The sequence below is a fragment of the Falco peregrinus genome, chromosome 13 (genome assembly GCF_023634155.1).
Source record: "Falco peregrinus isolate bFalPer1 chromosome 13, bFalPer1.pri, whole genome shotgun sequence".
NCBI classification, from domain to species: Eukaryota; Metazoa; Chordata; class Aves; order Falconiformes; family Falconidae; genus Falco; species Falco peregrinus.
In genome coordinates, this window is record NC_073733.1 from 14,232,520 (window position 1) to 14,251,997 (window position 19,478).

Genomic DNA, 19,478 nt, shown 5'->3' on the forward strand with positions numbered 1-19,478 from the left:
CCCTCACCAAAGCCTCTGAGAATTCAGGTCTGGGAAGAAGTAAGACCAAGGCTGGGTATCCTGAACTCAGGATTTAGGTATGAACTTTCTGCTCATCCTGCCAAAGTATTACTGTGGCATGATCAACAGTGCCCAAGAGTCATGGAGCCAAAAAAAAGTTTCCAGAGTCCCAGAAATTCCCACTGGCTCTAATGGGGCTATCTTGCACAGCAAAGGTTGTGCCACAAAGTTGCCTAGTGTCTCCTTCACTGTGGAAAGGTGATTTGGAAAAATGGTTCATTTTATTCACAGCTTTAAAGCAAAAGCTGTGTTTTGGGAGAAAAAAAAAAAAAAAAAAACCAAAAAAAACCCCAACAAACCCAAACAACCAAACTGAAGTATTTTGAAACTTTCTAGAGATTTTTTTTTTTAGACCAGCTAAGTTGAAAAAACCAACGGTCCAGTGACAACTTGTTAATTCATCTGCATGTGCAGCTGCAAAATTATTTTCTATGTACATAGTGCAAAACTTCTTCCTAAATATGAGGTTTAGAGACCCTTTGGGAATAATTAACTATAATGCAGAAGCAAATCTGGGTTCATTGTACACACTGCTCATTTACAAAATGTTTTTGTGCACAAAGCCCATTGGTAAGTTTCTAAAACCTTCATGAATGTTAAACATTTTATTATAGGACTCTGAGCACTTCTTATTTTGCATAAAATCTACTGTAATCCCATGAATTAAATTTAGCTTTTGATCCCTGGACAGCAAATTGCTGTGTCACATGTGCGCCACCATGTATTCAAGGGCTAAAATCTGGCTTTTATTTAGTTAGTTATTTAACAGTGATAGAACAGCTCTTTTCCTGTGGACTACACAAAGAAGTTGAGGATATGCTCAAAATAAGTTGCATGCCATTGATTTTATTCTACTTGATGGTTGACTTCCATACAGTGTGGTATTTTTTTCTGTTGTTCTGCTAGCTGCTTTCCTTCTGTGCTTTTGGTCCTATGCTGTGCGTGGTGGTGAGGACCCTGACTCTGGGAATGCAAAGCAGAGCTGCTTTACTACTTGTACAGGATGGACAGTCAAAACAATTGCGTTCCTGAGGATGTGATTTAGCCAGGATTGGGAATACATACCTTTAGCCTCAGTTGGGGGTAGGCATGTGTCTGAAGTTAAGAGTATGTTTAATCTGCTGAATTAGGTCAATGCATGAGGCTACTGGACTCCTTGCAGGCGTCAGTGTAATGCTTTCTGGCCTGTATTACATGGGCAGTCAGGGGCTGCAATCTGACTTGCCCTTGCTGTCAACTAATTTGTGAAGGAGCATAAATCATGCGAGATGCTCTGAGGAATATCTGCTGACCGCGTGAGGATTATCCTGCCAGCCGTGTGTGTGATGGGGCTGCTGATGCTTGCACATGGGCAGTAGTCCTGGGCAGCAGCCTGATGGCACTGGGCTTACTTGGCCCAGCTGTGTGCTTGTGGTCAGTGTGGAAGCACGGCAGCACAAAAATGGGTGAAGAAGAGCAGAAATAACTGCTCAGTTTTTACGAAAGTTTGTCCTTTCTCTTCATTTAATTCTATTACTTGTTTGGGGACATTGACAGCATAGCATCGTATAATGTTACCTAATATATATTGCATCTTATTCACCATTGATTTCCCAATAAATAATAAAAAAGATGTCTTCCTTAGTATAAGACAGTCAATCATCAACATCTGAGGGTTTTTTACAACACCTGCGCTTTATCTCAGAATATGCAAAAAATATATCCAAACCCTTCCATTTAAGGAGATGGTTTACGTGGTGCTTTGGCTGCGTTGTCTGCATTGGTTGGGATTTCATGCAATTACTGTTTTACACACCAACAGAGTACCTGTGAAGTGGCTATCAATTGAAACATATTTTGCTCTTCAGACTTGCTTTTGCAGGTTTCACAAAACATTTAATTAGCGATAATCAGCTTTTAACCAACCAGAGCAGGCTGATGTGATTCTCTCCCTCTCTCCCCCATAACTGTAGGCATAGTCTGCACCCATAAGATAAATTACTTGCAGTCTGGAGAACATCCTAGCCAGCAGGAAGGGAGAGAGTAAGAATGTCAGTTGCATGGAGATAAAGAAGGTGATGTGTATACTGTGATTTCAGTGAAGAATATACTTTTTCTTTCCTTTTCAGGATGGTGGACCTGGAAACCAGCTGGAGATTGCAAAGTCTCCTTTCTCTCGAGGGTGCCAGTCAGCGGTCATCTTCCACCACACCCAAGGAAACCAGAAGAGCTCCACGCTAACCTCTGTAAGGCTTGTTTCACTATGGAAGATCAATTGATTTTCTGGCTCAGGTTTTGTGAAGTTCAGCATCTGCCTTGGACCCACAATTTGGAAAAGGGGTCATCTCTGAGGCACGGTTAAGAGACAGAAAAAACAGTCCCAGACGATGAGCACTTTAAGTAGCCCTGGAATATTACTCAGCTTAACGACAGTGTCTGTTACGCTGGATTTTAGTTTGCATGGCGGTCTGATGGCTTGGTCCTTAAGCAGTAATTTGACTCTGAATCAGAGTTTGTCTACATCTGATCCTCTTAATGCCTCTGAGAAGGGCGAAGTCTCTCGGATGTCCGTGAGGGAGAAGAACTGGCCAGCCCTCCTGATCTTGGTTGTCATCCTGCTGACCATTGGGGGGAACATATTGGTAATTATGGCTGTGTCCTTGGAGAAGAAGTTGCAGAATGCTACAAACTTCTTCCTGATGTCTTTGGCGGTGGCAGACATGCTGGTGGGTATCCTGGTCATGCCCGTGTCGCTCATTACAGTCCTGTACGGTAAGTGGCTTCCCTCCTTGTTTGACTGAATGCTTTTGCAGGGAATCCCGGGCTGCAGCAATCTGCTTTGTCCGGTTTTTCATGTGCTGGTAGCTTGGGGAGTATCAGTGTGGACTTTGTTGTGGGTCTGTGCTGAGGTTCGTGCTCTGCTGGGTGAAGGTGAGGCTCTGCTGGGAGCAGAACTTGTTTCCATGCTGTTGGGAATGACCCATGAATGGTACCAGCGTCAGGGGGGTTTTTTTTGGCTGAGGCCACTCGGAGACACTGCAACAGTGAGTCAGCTTTCACCTTCTGGTTGGGCTGCCCCAAAATTAGCTGGGACACAAGAGCTTAGGGAAATATTGAGGAGTGTGGTTTTGACTGACCCAGCTCTAAGCCAGGGCAGAATCAGTCCTCGAGCTCCCACTGCTATCAGTGGGGTTTGAGCAATAAAGTGGTTGATAAAGGAGGTTTGCACTGGTAGATTTGTCATTCAAATAAAAGCCTTCACTCTTGGCATTTATACCTGAGCTTGCCTTGTGCCATTCAGGGGCTCATTTTGCCTTTCTGTGCCTCAGTTTACCGATCTCTAACATGAGGAAATGCCCTCTGTTTCAAAACTCTTTGAGATCTTCATGTATAGGTGTAAGCATCGATTTCTCCCCTGCCACATTAGGGTCGGTGTGTTTGCACTGAAGTAGGGTGTTGCTCCTGCCCTGAAGTGTAGAATCACTGTTAGCACTTCAAAGGAGTAAAATATCACATACATCCAACTTTCTTGTCTGTCTAAGACTTGGAATCTTTTTTTTTTCCCAGTATGGTATTAGGACTCTCCATCCCTGGATATTACAAAGGGGTATTGTGTTCACCTCTATATCTCTGATCATCGTATTTATGTATTCATGTATCAATATAATATGTTATATGTGTGTTTACTAGATAGCAATAATTTTTGGTCTTTTTTCAGATTTTCTTTGAGAAGTATTTTAATACTGGTATTTCTTGGAAACAAATAATGCTGTTTACTTACAAATTTGATTAGAGATTGGTTTACTGTCCTATAAAGTAAAATGTATGGTTATTTATGTGACTCTTCACTTGCCTAAATGATTCAGACAGAGATTCATTTCTAAAACATGTTGATCAAGAATACATCATTCCAAAGCTTATATAACTTGTCTACAGTGAGTTAAATCAGTATGTGATTTGGGTACAGAGCTAGCCACTGAGATCTTATACATAAAACCTTTTATTTTGGGCTGTCAGAATATTTCCATCTCTAAATCTTCTCTGTATTACAATGTGTGTATTTTATTTTTAGCATTTTACTCTGGCTCCCTGGAGCTGGAAAGGGAGCATGTAAATACTGAATTATTTGGTTGACCTGCACTTGCATCAATTCTGGGTTACCCGGTGACTCTGAAAAGGTGAATTTATGGAAGTGATCTTCCTACATCCATACTTTCTGAGTCTTTGGAAACTAATGGAAATGGATTTTCTGTTCTGTCTAGAAAATTATTACTTAAAGTCGTTTAAAGGTGTAAAGCATGCTGCATATTTAGAGGCAAGTAAATATCATTGATCTGAAGAGGAATTGTAATTATTCCACTTTTCTATCAGAGCACCAGTATTAGCTGTTGATGGCCCAAACATTTCTCCGCAGGCAAATGGCACTCAATAGATTATTTTTTTTTTTGGCAGAAGTTATTATTTCAGAACAGGCATGGAAAATTTGTGGAAATATTGTGAGAAATTAGAATAGCTGCTATTAATTCAGAGGAGCCAGGAGGCCACTGGAGCTGTGCTGGGTGCTGGCACGGCTCCCTTGGGCCAGCTTGGTGGCCCTTGCTGGGCTGGACCAAAGCAGGCACATTGCCTTTAGGCTTTGTAGGGAAGGAGGAAAAGCTCCATTTGGGGAAAAGAGAGACTCAGAGGACCTTGTGGACTGATTTAAATAGGACTCCTGTGAAATTACTCTTCTATATTATTTAAGGTACTAATTTTGGAAGCAAGCAGCCAGGGATGTGCCACTCCAGCAGCAAGGAAAGAAGGCTGCCGGAGGGAGTAAAGGAAGTCTATCCCCTCTCCCAAGTGATTATTTGCTAATTTATCCTGAAAATAAACACTTGGTATGATACCCAGAAGTTAAAGGGCATGGGTTGACTGAGTATGTCTGATAGAAGACCAAAGGAAAAAGACTGAGCTTGTCAAGGGTATTGCTCTGCTTGAAATCCACCATAACATGAGGATACCCGTTTGTGGGCCTTTAGAAAAATCATTTAGGGTATAACACTAACAAGGCACATCAACAACCTCAGCATTTGATGGTTCACATAAATAAAACATACATGTAACAGCACAGAGGAAAAGCTGGTTAAACCGTTAAACCTGTCACTCATCACTACATACAACTTGGACCAAATACAGCTGTGTCTTCCTCAGCTTCACGTGTGCTGGAGTCATCAAGCATTTCAGAGTCCTACACCTACTTCTAGCTTTGGCAGGGAGGGGAGGCAGGTATCTTGTGTATTATATTCAGCTTGGTGGACCAGTTCTTACAGCAGTACGAGACAGCAGCAGGAAAGGCTCTTGGCAGAGCCAAAACATTAACAAATGCCGTTTTTATAATTGACAGCCTCCAGACATCCATCACTTGTTCCCTAGTCTGTTTAATCTAGTAGCATCTCTGCACCATTGCATACACTGGTTTTGAGGAAAAAAGCTGTCCTCTTGGGTAACACAAGGTTTCTTGGCTTAGTTTCCTTTGAGCTGTAGTTTTTGGTCGGAAGGTCCTTCTTACAGCAGCCTGCAGGCTCTTTGGATGCCGTGGTGGCCAGCAGAACGGGGCACTTAATTTCGTTGTCTAAAAGCTAGACGTCAGAAAATCCAAACACACACAAAAGCTTTAGTGGGTTTTGTGTTCTGTTTGACATGGTAGCACACAAACCAGTAGCAGTGATTAAGGGGACAAATATTCAAACATCAGCAGAATTCCTCTGAGAGTAACTGAGATTCATGGTCATGGACTACTTGGAGACATAACTGTGGATGTTCAGTCACTTTTACTCTGTATATTTTACCCTATGCATTCTATAGTCTATGTATTACGACACTGGACTCTTTCAAAAGCTGCCATATGCTGTACAGAGAAATGTATGCAGCATATCTCTTCCAGATCGGTAGAAGTCACTTTTAATTTTTGTAATCTGAAAGGAACCTTAAAAAATACATATAATAAATAGAAGAGAGATGAAGTTGCTTTTAAGTTTCCACATCAGCTCTCTCAGTCCCAATGATAAATTCCAGTTTGCAGAGTAGGTTAATTTCCTTACTTTTCAGCTAATGAGGTAGATGAAGTAGATTTCACTTCAAGCATAACCAGAAAATTGAATAGACACCCTCCACAAAGACTTCTGGTTTTCAGTGGTTTTCTTAATTAAAACAAGAAAAAACCAAGTTGTCAGTTAATTCAAGAATCTTATTACAAAGGAAGGGATGGCAGGATGCATCATGCTGGATTTTTCACAATTAGTCAGTGTTCTGATATATTTATCAATTAGTCTTTCTTAAATTTCTCGGACTAATCGGTGAGTGTCGTTTGACAATTTAGAACATTTCCCATGGCATGCAATTCCCAAAGAACTAAACAGATTAGTATGCTAATTAATCAGCATGTACTGGGGAGAGTAAATGAGAAATTAACACTGGGTTTAATTTCAATGGAGAAACTTCTGATTAATTAAAAATACTTGTGTGATAGGGCATCACGTATTCAGCATGTAATGGAGCTTCTGACAACACGCGGAGATTGTCTCCTCACCCTGGAGCATCTTAGGGACAAACAGTGGTGCGCTTGCGTTACTTCTCGTGTTTATGGGCAGGGAAGAGAGGGCTGCTCTTTGGCTACTAGTACTAGTGGAGGAATGCTGGAGGATCTCATCAGCTCTGTGGAAACTGCAGACAGTACTAAACTTTCTTCATCTTAATGAAACGGGTTCACAGCTGCTAACAAGATGCTAAAGCGTGGCCAACAAGTGGCCAACACACTCATCTGTGACTCCAGGTGCCCAGGCTTCTCTCTTCTCTTTGAGTTTCAAAAAACACTGTAAAGCTGCAGCCCAGTGCAGCTTCCAGGAAGGCTGGTCTTAGAGGCAGCATTCATTAGCCCCAACTGCTGGAGCAGCTGTACATCCAAATTATTGTTATTATTGATAATTATGATCATTATTATGTGGTGCTGAGCACTTGTGGCAGACTTTGCTGCTTATTCCCCCTTCGGAGGGGAGAAGCAGTGCAGTTTAACATTTCATGATATGATACTCAGATATCTAGCATTTTAAAAATCTTGCCAAGTCATGGCCTTAGCTGCATCTTGACCACACGAAATTCCAGGTGGCAGTTGCATTATTTTCAGAAATTATTTTTCATGCATGTTAATTTTAAATGCATGAGTTTCTGTTTGTATTGGGTAACCACTACACTTCATTCTTCTGCTGGACTTTGCACAGATGGAAACACCTAGGTTGCTTGCACTGTGTCATAAACTCAGAGATGGGATTATTTTTGCTCTCCCGTGACACCTTGTAACTGGGATGTCTGCAATGAAAGTTAAATCCAACAGCATGTATTAGTCTATCTTTTACTGTCAGTAAAATCCATTGGCTGCTACGCTGTGTTCATCCAGCAGCACTTATTTTCTTTTGAAGTCCCCACAGCTTTCTTGTAACCTCAGCTAACCTGAATAATTATGCGAAATCTAAAAACATACTAAGTCATTGTTCACCCTCTTTCTAGCTTATTAGATACATAGAGAACTTCAATTCAGATATTGAGTATCCTGCTACTGAATTTTCTCCACAGGAACAACTGCCTGTTTACCTAATATGACAAATGGGATTAAGTTGTGGCATGTCTGTGTTGCTGTTGGGAAAGAAAACTGTACGGCGTGCCCTGGATCCGTATAAAAGCTTCTCTTCTGTTACACAAGGTTTAAATTGAGCTTAGAGTGAGGGGATCTGGGGGAATACTAAATAGTCTCTTGGATATTCTCTGTACACCATTGAATATGGGTCCCTGGTTGCAAAAAATTTTGAGGCAGCTGAATGTTAAGTGGCCAGATTTTCCAGAACCCCTGAAAGTATTGCACCCTACAAGTGATGCTCTGCTTGATCGTTTGGAAACTGCATTAGGATCCTATGTAGCTTTATCGTGCGTTGGTGGAAAACTGGTGGCTTCTGGTCAAGTGAAAGTCAAAGGCTGAAGCTGAAGACCTGAAATCGGCACAGGAGCTCAGGCCTGGAGAGGCTGATAATACCTAGCAAGAGGAGGGAGTGATGCTACATGCCCTTTCTCCGCAGTGATTAACTTTGATCACTTGTAGTGTCATCAGCCTCTTCCAACTCACTTTGGGTAGAAGCCTTTAGCTTTTAATTGTTATATTTTTCTCCATACACTTGAATTTCTTCTAAATTTCATTTCTGATCTCATCTGAGATTATCCATACCTTGGTTTTGGCTTTTTATCTTGTTCATTTTATTTTTTAGTTAAATTTTTAATGTTGGACTTTGTACAACAAAGACTGCAAGCTAGACTTGTAGGGGAAGTGTCAGCATCTGAGCAGTGCAAAGCACTTTAAATGAAGACCATAGTGCTCTGTAGCACTTCAGAGTCATCCTCTTGCTACTGTTACTAAGACAGAATTGTTTTTCAAAATTGTCACAGGAATTTAACTTATTCTAGCCTTTTGTTATTCTTTCTCATTATTTTGATATGTCTTTTTATTGATGTCTTGTCTGAAAATCTCCTCAAGGTTTTTGTATTCTTTTGTTATGAGAGATGAGAAATCAAATGTGATATTTGCAGAATAGCACCAATATGAGATGGATACAGTCATTTGGACTTTTTTTTTTTTTCCTAATTGGTGAAATTCCACTGCTTCATTTAAGGAGTGGCCCATCCCCAGGGCTTTCTCAACAGGCAGGTTGTATCTTACACTAGTGCAGTGTTCTCCATTGAGATAAATACTTCTTTGTTAATATAATTATTTAATATAATGAAATTAGCATGAATACCTTATCTTTCTTTCTGTCTTTCATTTTCTCAATTTCATAGAAAAAAATCTCCTGGACACTATTCTGGAAGGCATGTTGCAGTCTTGCAGTAGCTATGCAAAACAAAAATTGTTGGGGGAGTAGAAAAAGGCTTAGTCCTTTGTGAAGGTGGGTTGAGGTATTTGATTTTCTTGTTGTCTTCCTCTCCAAGAGGTCATGTAACAATCCAAAGAGAATTAAGAATATTGGATGGGCCAGGAATGAAAAGGAAGCACAAATGGTGCCAAACCATGGATACAGTTAAGTGACAAAAGATGTTCATGTGGGCACAGCTACTCCCTGATAGAGAAACACAGTGTTTAAACTTTTTATTTTCAGTGAAATAACATGTCACTAGTAACATCTGTACTGATTGTTCCTGTTGCCTGGGAATGTTCTTTTGACTGAAGCTGCTTCTTCATACACTCCTTTCTAAGCCCCTTTGAAGTTTCAGTCCTCGTCAGGTTAAGTAAGAGAAAGATCAAAACTGGTCAGCCCATAAAACTGGAGAAGGGTTATCTCCACCTCCTCTACGATGAGCTGCTGCTGTGCTGTATAAAACCAGACGCACAGACAGCACTGATGGTGAAGTGCTGGTCTAGGAAGGAGGCAGTGAAGTTTCCTGGTCAAGCTTATGCCTTGGCTTCCTTTCTGCTGTGTTTATCCTTTTGAGACAATACATGGATTTTGGTTTCAAGGCTTGCAAACAAGGGAACAATTCATAAATAAATTATATAAATTAAAGGAAGCAAGTCATGGTCGTCTCTGCTGCCCGTTGTCAGTTAAGAGGTATATTTTAATTATGTTAAAGCATTGCTTTGAGTTGGATTTGACTTCTGAGTAGTGTCTCAACCTAAAATTGGGTAGAGCAGGAAGTGCTGCAGAATGCACTTGGCTCCTCTGGAAAGGAGTTTTGCATCACTCCTAACATCTGCAGGATCTGTCTTTCTTCTAGTAGATTAAATTGTAACAGCATTCAGTATTTGATCTACCATCACTTCTTTGGGCAGATGGTAATGTTCTCTATCAGTAACTGAGCTGTTTTTTCCTGTGTGCGCTGCAGCTGCATGGACAGATTTAGAAAGGTTGTAACTTTTAATATAATAGGAACCAGCCCCATAAAAATTCAGACTTTAGTAAAACCTTGGCTTGCATTGTAAATTCCTCCTAAAAAAATTCTGTGGGACCCACTGTAAATCTTCTGTATGGAAGCTCTTTTCTTTCCCTCAGGACAAATCCGTTCCTTTCTTAGCAGGCCTCTGTGCGGGAACAGCAGCTGGTAAATTTGCAGCATTATCATGGCAAGCGGGACGTGACAGCCAGGAATATGTTTCAGAACACTGTGAGGGAGAGGAGCAGGCAGGGCTTGCTGGTAGTGCACCCCAAGTATCACCTGAATTGCATCCTTGGAGATCCTGTGCCCCACAAGAAGGGATCGCAGGCAGCTCCTTGTGTCAGCAATTTCCCCCTTTGACAGGACGATTTGAGTCTTTCCTCCAACCCTTGGGAGAGCGCACGGCCATGCCAAACGCCAGCCAGTGCCGTGTGTGCCACGTGTAGGGGCCAAAGTCAGAGCAAGTATCGTGGAGCAACCATGCATAGGTGCAACCAACTGTAACTATCACCTGGCCTCCGTGATATTTTGATATCCATCTTACCTGCACGGCCATCTGTCACCTGAGGTAGGACAAGTGAACTGTATGTTAATAACTGGCTATAATGAATGCACAAGTGTCCCTCTTGGGCTGTTGGCAAGGCTTGATTAACTCCGGTTACGGATATGAAGGTCACGGTCCACGAGGTGTACAGCTCTGCGCTTGCTTTCTGAAAATGAATGTTGTTATTCTTCATTACATGCTCTGGAAGTGAACGCTTTACTCGGTGTAGCTCCCTCTCTTCTGCAGCTGCTCTGCTGTAGCTTGTGGGAGCATAGAGCATCACTTGATGCCTTGCACTGCAGGAAAGCGGGGAGCAAGGGCCTCTCTCCGGCCACTGCTCTGGAAACACGTAGCATGCTAGGCAAGCGTGTCGTGGCAAATAAAACCACCCAGGGTGCTTTTGTCTAATTACATTTTTTATTGGAGCTCTGTAGAAGTGTATCCATGTCTACAGCGCTTCTCCTGGGAAGCTGGAAGAGGAATGGGATTATTCTCGTTGCTGGTGAAGTATTTTTACAGCATGTGGGAGTCCAAGTCCCCATTCTGCCAGCTTCATGATGATCTGTTGCACGAGAATTAAACACTTAGCCATAGTAACATAATAATCACTGGGCGTATCGGACTGTATTTCAAGCTATGAACTCTTGTCTCAAAAATGTGTATTTTTTAACATAACTCGATCCCTGTGAAAATCTTTGAAAGTTCTCACGCTTATTGTAATGCTGAACGAAATCAAATTTCCAACCCTGTAACGCTGTGGAGAATCTCAAATGCTGTCCTCCAGCATGTTCAAACAACAAAAGCCACTCCAGGGCCATGAAGCTGTGGGATCCAGTCTGCCATTTGCAGGTGTGTGTTGGGAGCTGGGCAGCACTCTGGAGCCTTCAGGAAACAGGAGATGGTTTTGGTGGTCAGCAAGCACCTTCCCTCAAAGCAGGAGCTCAGCACGTCTCCAACAGCAATGAAGACAGCTATGCCAGAGCTCCCAGGATACAGTAGCTCACATATTAGCTGTTTCCTACAAACTTCTTGCCCATCACTTCAGAACTGCTTGGGTTCACTTGCAAGTGGCAAGCCTTTCTTTGAGGAGGAGAGCGGAGGACTCCTTGCCTTAGGTCTTGCTTCCCGTACTGTTGAGCTCTGGATGATGTAGCAAAGGGTTTGCTGTTGCAAAGGGGATTTTTCCCAGCATAAATCAACACCAGCTTGAAGAGAGAGTTTGAATGGCACCTTTCTAACCAGCTATGGGTAGGACCTGGAAGTTTTGTGCCAGGTCCTTATGACTAATTTGAGCTCAGCTATAATCCACACTGTGGAGCATCAATTTATGGGACTCTGAAGACCAATTTCTCCTGTCAGATACGGAGGCAGAACTGTTACTATTTAATTTTTTACCACCTGCCTCTTTCTTGTTATTTCTTCGCTCTGCGCTGCCTGTATATCATCCAGCTCTGACTTCAGCCTGCTTCTCGGTGTAGGCAGAGGTATTCTTTATTACCCTCCCTGTGTTCATTAACATTGACAAGAGGATCTTGTCAATACGTCAGCTTCAGGAGAAAACACCAGTGAACAATAAACATTTCACATTCGTAAACATGCTGTTTTGCTCCTCCTAACCTCTTGCTGTTAAGCGACCAGCTACTCTGCCTACTGTGGGTTAATGGAGCTTTTAGCCTGTGACCTGCCAGGGATGCTGCTGCTGCCCATGGAGCTGGGGCTGCTCAGGCCAGCACAGAACACAGTACAGACTCTTTCAACAGCTTCTGTTTCTGGTGGCTTCCATCACGAGGGCTGGTCATGGAGAAGGCTGCATGAGTACTTTCTGTTGGCTGCCAGAGCATTTATTGATTGCACAGCCTTTGAATCAGCTTGTGTTAGATTTAATTAACCAACACTCCTCCGGAGAGGTCAAGGGGCATACCTCCACGGAGACCCCGCATAAGCACTCGAGCAGGGTGTGCTTGAGCAGGCTGGGGGGCTGTGCCAGCATCCCAGCCTGGCAGTGGTGGGTGTCAGGTGTGAGCAAGCTGCCTGTGCACCATTCAGTTGTCTTGGCATGTTACAGCACTGCCAGGCTGAGAGCGAATTCTGGCCTTTGTCGGGTGAGTGTGCTTGTGGCCCTGATTTACGCAGGTAGCGAGGGATGCTGCTGGGACTCATTGTTTGCCCTGTGGTTTTGACAGACGTTTTCACAGATAGAGCCTCTTGCAGAAAGGCCTGAACAAAATCAGTTGTGCTGATCTGGAAAATGCTGCATGGAAGTGTGAATCCATATTTCTGAGATTAAAGGTGAGCCATGAAGTAGAAAAGTCTGTCCTTTCCTCCCCTGCCAAATGTAGAAAAATTAAAAATGGGAATGCTATAGGACACCCTGGATTTTATTTTCTAAATGTGTTCTTGCCACCTTTGTTTTGATCAGTGGCAGCAGGCTGCTGATAGGTAAAGTAGTGTAATTATTTTTTCCCCTTGTGCTTACAGGTGGATCTAGGGAATGGCTTCCTACAAAATGCACCAGGGGAGATGCTGACCATGCTAAAGTCACTGGGAACATTGGCAGCAAGTTCAAAGAGGCTAGAGCTTTTTCCAAAGCACTTGTCTGCCTCCTCCAATTCTCTTTACACCCCTCCAGCCTGGTCATGACTGAAGCTCTTGGCATGACCGTGGCAGCATCCTTCATCTAGAAGGGTCCCAGATGTTTTGCCACTCTCCTCTGAGTCTAAGGAAATCTATTCTGCCACTGCAGTGCAGCACCCTTTGTGGCATTGCTGTTTATTACATTTCAGCACCGTCACACAAAGCACGAGCGGCTCTCCTGTTAAAGCTTTATGGTACATATAGTCAGAGAAATGAGCTGGTGTTTGTCCAAGTAAGATGACCTAATGTTGTGCAGTGTGAAACATTCAGCTTAGCACTGAAATGTGTTCCCAGTCTGTGCAGAGTGTGTACATCAACTGGCCTTTACTTGCTTAGTATGGTTTGGGATTAAAAGCTTCTTGTGATTGCCTTTGTATTGGCTTTGTGAGGCTGGTTCTCACTAAGACACCTCTCTTTTCCTCTGTGTTTCCTGCTGGAAAAGGATTGAACTCCTCTCTTCTGGGCTGGCTAGGACTGTTGAGGTTTTTTTATTTATTTCATTGTGTTTGGTTAAAAAATATAGAGGCAGAGGAAGCAAATTCACCTTAGAGAAAGAAATCATAGTTTGCTGAGCAACATGATCCAAATAGGAAAATGAAATTGCAAGAGATTCAAAGGAGAGTTGCCTGATCCCACAGGAATACAGGGGCAAAGAGGACTTTCTGACTCACTGTGTCCGTGTCCTGTTGTTTGCTACCAAGTATTGGTAAGACACTGAGCTCCTGCAGTCATATCTCACATCTTCCAGAGCCCGTTTCCTTTCAGGTCTGCCTGCTGTTGGGATGCCAAAGCCAGGATCTGTATGTGTCAGTGTGTAGCAGCAGAAAGCCATGACAAATCTCTGAGCACCTTATTACAAAATCAAAAATTCAGCTCTTTGCCAACCTCAACTTTCTTGCAAGAAGCATGTTTTTAAATAGAAAATCCTAACACTGCAGTGTGAAAAAAGCAGAGTCTCTACGTACCTTTGTACTTCAGAGGAAGCAAATGCGCTTTGCAACTTTCCTTCAAAAGCTGATGAACTGGGCTGCTTCCCCTTTGCAGTTTTACCCAGGGGAACCTGTCATCAGTATTTTCTATCTCACAGCTTCACTCGGGCATAAGAAGTCATCACTGGGTCAGTTAGGCCCATCATCTCTAAACCATTTGAGGTTGTGGTCTCAAATAAAGCCAGAAGCAATTGCTAACGGGAGCAGAAACCTCCCATATACAATATTTCTGTAACAAAGCCTTGGTGGGTGCTGGCTGAGTGGAGGCAAGATTTTTGCACCACTTCCAGCTCCACAGCTCAGCCTGATATGTGTTATCACCCTAAAACACACCATGGAAGCAGCTCTAGGTAAGCACAAACCACGCAAAAATATCAACCAGACATCTCAGTGAGGATATTTCCTTGGATGCAGCCCCCATGAATGTGGCAGAAAAGACCGGCAGAGTGCATCTTTGTCCTCCTCCCAGGTTCTTGAGAGGTGAAGGGAAATGTTAAAATATTCTTGATGATTTCAGTGGATTAACTCCCACTTACACTGGTTGAACATATGGCCTTTAGTTTTTTAATTTAGACACGGCACGTATACTGCATCCAATCAGGGAGCTATTTTTCATATTTAAGACACTAAATTGGACAGGCATGTCTTGCCTGCCTGGTGTAATTGAGAACTGCCCATCCAAAATAAATCTTTTATATTCAAGTATGACTCATTAGAATGATTTTGAATGGCACACATTTAGATGCTGTTATTTGATGCAAATAAAGATTTAGATCTAATTACATTTTTTATTTCATCCTTTTGCTAAACATTTTTGAAAGATGCAACAGGTTTCAAGACTCACAGGGGGTGTAAGGCCCCCAAAACCTGGAGTGTGTATAGTTACATTTCTGTTTTACAGGGGTACTGATGCCAGTTTAAATACAGGAGTGGTTTTAATGCTGTCAGTGCAATCTTCTCATGCCCAATTTGCTTCCAGATCAGTGAAGCTAAATGTGCTTTAAAATGCATGAATCTTTGTTTACTTTTTATGACAGGAGCCTGTTAATCCAGTAGTAGCTTTGTAAGTGCATTGCCTCATTGTAATTAACTTTTATGAGTTTAGCTGAAAAGAAATATAAACTTACATGCTTTGTAGCAAACTAGAAATTGATAGAAGATAATGAGAAATGCAGAATTGTTATATATAAAAAGAAAGACCCTATGATGATAAACTGTTCCAGTGATAAATTTGCTGCTTTATAAAGGTACCAGGCGGATCACTGAGATAAGAAATAAAATGAAGGCAGCTAATGTGTTTCCCACAGGCAGATTTAGCCTCATCTGGAAGGAGGAACAGCACCACCTCTGGGTGCTGGGGCCATGTGAGACACGGCCACCTAGAAACTTCCTTAGGTATGTTTAATCCCCTATTCTTAAACTTCAATTTTAAAATCAAGAGGAAGGATTTAACCTGAATTGCAGACATTTCACCAAAATTTAGTTTATTTTAGTCTGTGTCATTGTGCATATGTATTTCCCTGTAACAGCTTCTTACAGGGACTTAGTTCCAGTCTAGGTGCAGCTTTGCAAAACTTACCTGGAGTTTGGCTTCAGCTGTAGCTCGGACCTCCCTGGCTCTCACAATCTGTTTGCCATCTGGAGAAAGACCCAGTTAAAATGTGCACTGCCTCTCCAACCACACCATGAAGCCTGGTGCTCAAGCAGCATCTGCTCAGTGAACCGACATTTGCTTCTATTGATTTTTGTAAACAGTGTGATTGTTTTATTTAAAACAAAAAATTTGAAAAGCGGGGGCGGTGAAGAGAAAGGAATAGTAAATTCCACGGAACAGCAGAGTGGAAAGGGACAGCAACTCCTCTTAATCTTTACCCAAACATTAAATTAACTTAGGAAAGTGGGAAACAAAATATTTTCTGTTTAGAAGCACCTCACATGTGACCTGGCATTTAAAATAGAGATGAGACCACAGCAGGCTGGCCTGAGCTGTGACAAAGTAGTGCATCTCAATGGCTTCATCTGTTCTGTCCATCCAGAACACCCCTTACCAGTTATTACTCTGTTTCCTCTTACTCTTAAAAGCCCTTGCTTCCCCTCCTAGAAAGTGACTGCAGCTAAATCTAGCAACACTTTCACATACCGAGTATCTAGAACATATTATCTCATGCTAAGAACTTGCTGTCTCTTCTCACTCACCCTAGCAGAGTGAAACTGGGATGAGGAACTAGTTAGTAGCATGTGTTTCTCAGCACTTGCCAACGAGCAGTTATAATTTCCAGGGACGGTCCTACTTGTAGTCTGATGGAAAGATTAGCATACGGCTCATTTTCCCATGCTGGCTGCAGCTGCAGATACTGGGGAACATTAAGGGGAAACGCAGAAGGACTCCAAGGACGGTCAGCTGTATATCTGTGCTCTGTCTTGACTTAACATAAAATTGCAGAACTCTTTGATCCTTGTTCTCTTTGGAAATTATGCCCTGTATTCACTCGGGAAGTCTGTTGTTGCATGCAGATAGGTGCCTCGCGTCAGTGTTTTGCTGTTTGGTGTATTTGTGTACATCCTATCGCATTTGTTGCTTTTACTGTATTGTGTTATGGGCAGCATTTTGTGAAAATAAGATGATTTCTTTTCCGAGTAGGATAACCTTAATGCTCTTTATTTATGAGATTAATACAACAACATCGTAATTTCTTGCCTAAGGGCTCAACCTGAGTGATGGTGACATGCCAAGACTCTGGGGAACAGACTACTGCATTTTTAGAACAGGTGGATGTAATGGGCCAACCCAGCCTTTGAGCTCAAAAGTATGGAAAAATCGTTGCCTTTATGCAGGCCAGTACATATGTAGACAGCTGCTTCGCACAAAATGGAAAGAAATTCAGAGAAGCAAGGTGAAATCTCTGAAAAGCACTAAGATATGCTGTAAGGCAAATATGTCAATGTAATACATTAGTTTGAATTATGAATGTTTCCAGGATTGGGTCAATTAACTCAGAATTAACTCAATTTTTCTTCTACTTCCTTTCACATCTGTCTGTTGAATTGATATTATTAAATTCTACTCAGCAAATTATGATTTTAATACCTCTCTCGAATTCACATGACATATCCCTTGAAATTCTGGTTCTATATTTGTCTAATATTCATTAAAATATGTGTAAATACCCTCGTAGGTTAGTTCACTTCCCTGAGACCTAATGGTAAGCGTAGCATCCCGCGTTGTGTTTTATCAGCACGTGCTAGGAAAAAAGCTATGATTTGATTCATCTGCTTACATGGTAATTAAATGGAAACTACATTGATAGAAGAGGGGCCACATGCCAGTTGCTCTGCCTTGCACTAATTTGCACGCTGCCTCACTGATGCAATACAACCCCTTTCTGAATGGACAACTCACAAGAGAAACAGAACGGATCTTCACTAGCCTTTCTGTGGAAATTGTCATTAAAGATACTGATGAGACAAGGGGAATTTGTGTGTGATGAGCCTGTCTCAGAACCTAGGCTATGATTACCAATATGTGCTATATCAACATTTTGGTTTTGTGCATTAGTTTCAACTTACACATCCCATTTTTCCTGCTTCTGTGTTTTCTGGTTGCAGTAAGTCTTGTTGTTGGAAAACTTTACTCTTCCTGCAGGAGCTCTGATAAGCACAGTGACAGCAGTGGGTTTAGCGAGTGGTTCTCTCCTCCAAGATGCTGTCTTGGTTCCTAGATGAAAAAGGTGCAGGACTACGAATCAGTGAGTGACGCACAAACATGAAATACCTAGTTCCTTTATCAACTCTTAGGTATGGGTAAGGCAGGACGGTTGATAAGATTCTGTTGATTCTCTTATTTTTTGGGTGGTTTGATTTCCATTCCCGTTGACATGTTGGCAGCAGGCTCTCTTCTCCAGCTGTGCTGGAGTTATTGGAACAGACCAGTTGTTACCCTGACCAATCCATTTCTACCTTCTGATGTATAATTTTTTGGGGGCGATGTTTATTTTAGGTAAGTTTTGAGTGTTTTGCTTGTTTTTATAAATGCCTGTTTGCATCTCCAATCAGAGGCAGCAGCTGTAGCAAAAGGTCTTGGTGTTGTTGAGATATGGAAATTGTATGACAGGCTTTTACCATACCTATTTGGCACCCACTAGGATGCAGAAGACCGTAAACATGTATCTGACACCTATGAATATTGATGGATGGGTTTAGGAGGCAGCAGAGCTCTGTCCTTATGTCTGCATGTTTGCTCTGAATGGTAACTACTTGTCACTCCGCTATTTAAATTCTGAAGTTTTAGGTAAAATTTCGAATTTGCCAGTTAAGCTTCTGTTGATTCCTTCTGATGAGCTGATCTGAAATGAATAGAAAGAGAGGTTGTGTTTTAACACAGCAGAAGCCAAAAGTCATGAATCTACTGTTAAAATATAGCTACCTGTCTCCATCCAAGATGCACAACAGAGAACAAGGTTATTTGATATAACAGGGCAAGTTGGTGTTGACAAGCATGAACACAGGATAAATGACTTCCAAGTTGAAGCCCTTTAAGTATACCCTTTACATCTTTCTTTACCTACTTTCCATAATGATTTTTCCAAGCTTTTTCTAGTCCATATTGGGATAACTATCTCTTGTATCTTGGGAGTGACTAGTTCTACTACAGCACCCATGTTACTCATTTACATTTGCTAAATCTACAGCAACACTTATTTTATGACTTTTTTCTAGACTATGTTAACACATTATTTTATTATCATAGTTATCACTGGTTTTGATTTGTTATCAAGTGCAAGATTACACTGTAATAATAGTAGAGCCATGATAATAAAATAACATTGCATTTGATTACAAAGCAAAAACAAGTCTATCAAAAACCCCATGGTATAACATAACTAAATATCACTTCTTTAGTTTCCTCTTCCACCTCATGAGACCACTATAATTTTCTGGGTAATAGTATTCTTTCTAATATATCGGTACGCCCACACTTCATTTATTCACATTAAATTAAACTTCTACTTCATGTTAATGGAACTTACAATAGGCCTACAATTTCTGCAAAACTCGAAAATAAAGGAGTACAAAAGTACCCAGATGGTGGTCATATGTGAAATTTCAACTTTGCCTCTGACATTACCCATCTGGAGCACGTTCCACATGGCAAAACATTGTTCTGGGAAACGGGATCACCTCGTCCTGCCTTGCTGTTTCCATCACAGACCTTCTCAGGGTTCAAAACTGCGTACCTGCAGCATTTGTGACATAAAGTCGGGCAGGATTGATGTTGCTGCCTGATTGTTTTCTTTGTGGCTGAGGGATGTCACCTGAAT

The 19,478-nt window shown here is 41.8% G+C and overlaps 1 protein-coding gene across 1 annotated transcript in view; it reads left to right on the forward strand.

The window, feature by feature from the left end:
• Positions 1-19,478, forward strand: part of HTR2C (5-hydroxytryptamine receptor 2C) — a 103,149-nt gene that overhangs the window by 47,076 nt on the left and 36,595 nt on the right. Inside the window, exon 3 of the mRNA XM_055818115.1 lies at positions 2,169-2,811. Within this exon, the coding sequence (XP_055674090.1) occupies positions 2,427-2,811 (385 nt within the window). The 5' untranslated portion in view covers positions 2,169-2,426. The remainder of the gene's footprint in view (positions 1-2,168; positions 2,812-19,478) is intronic.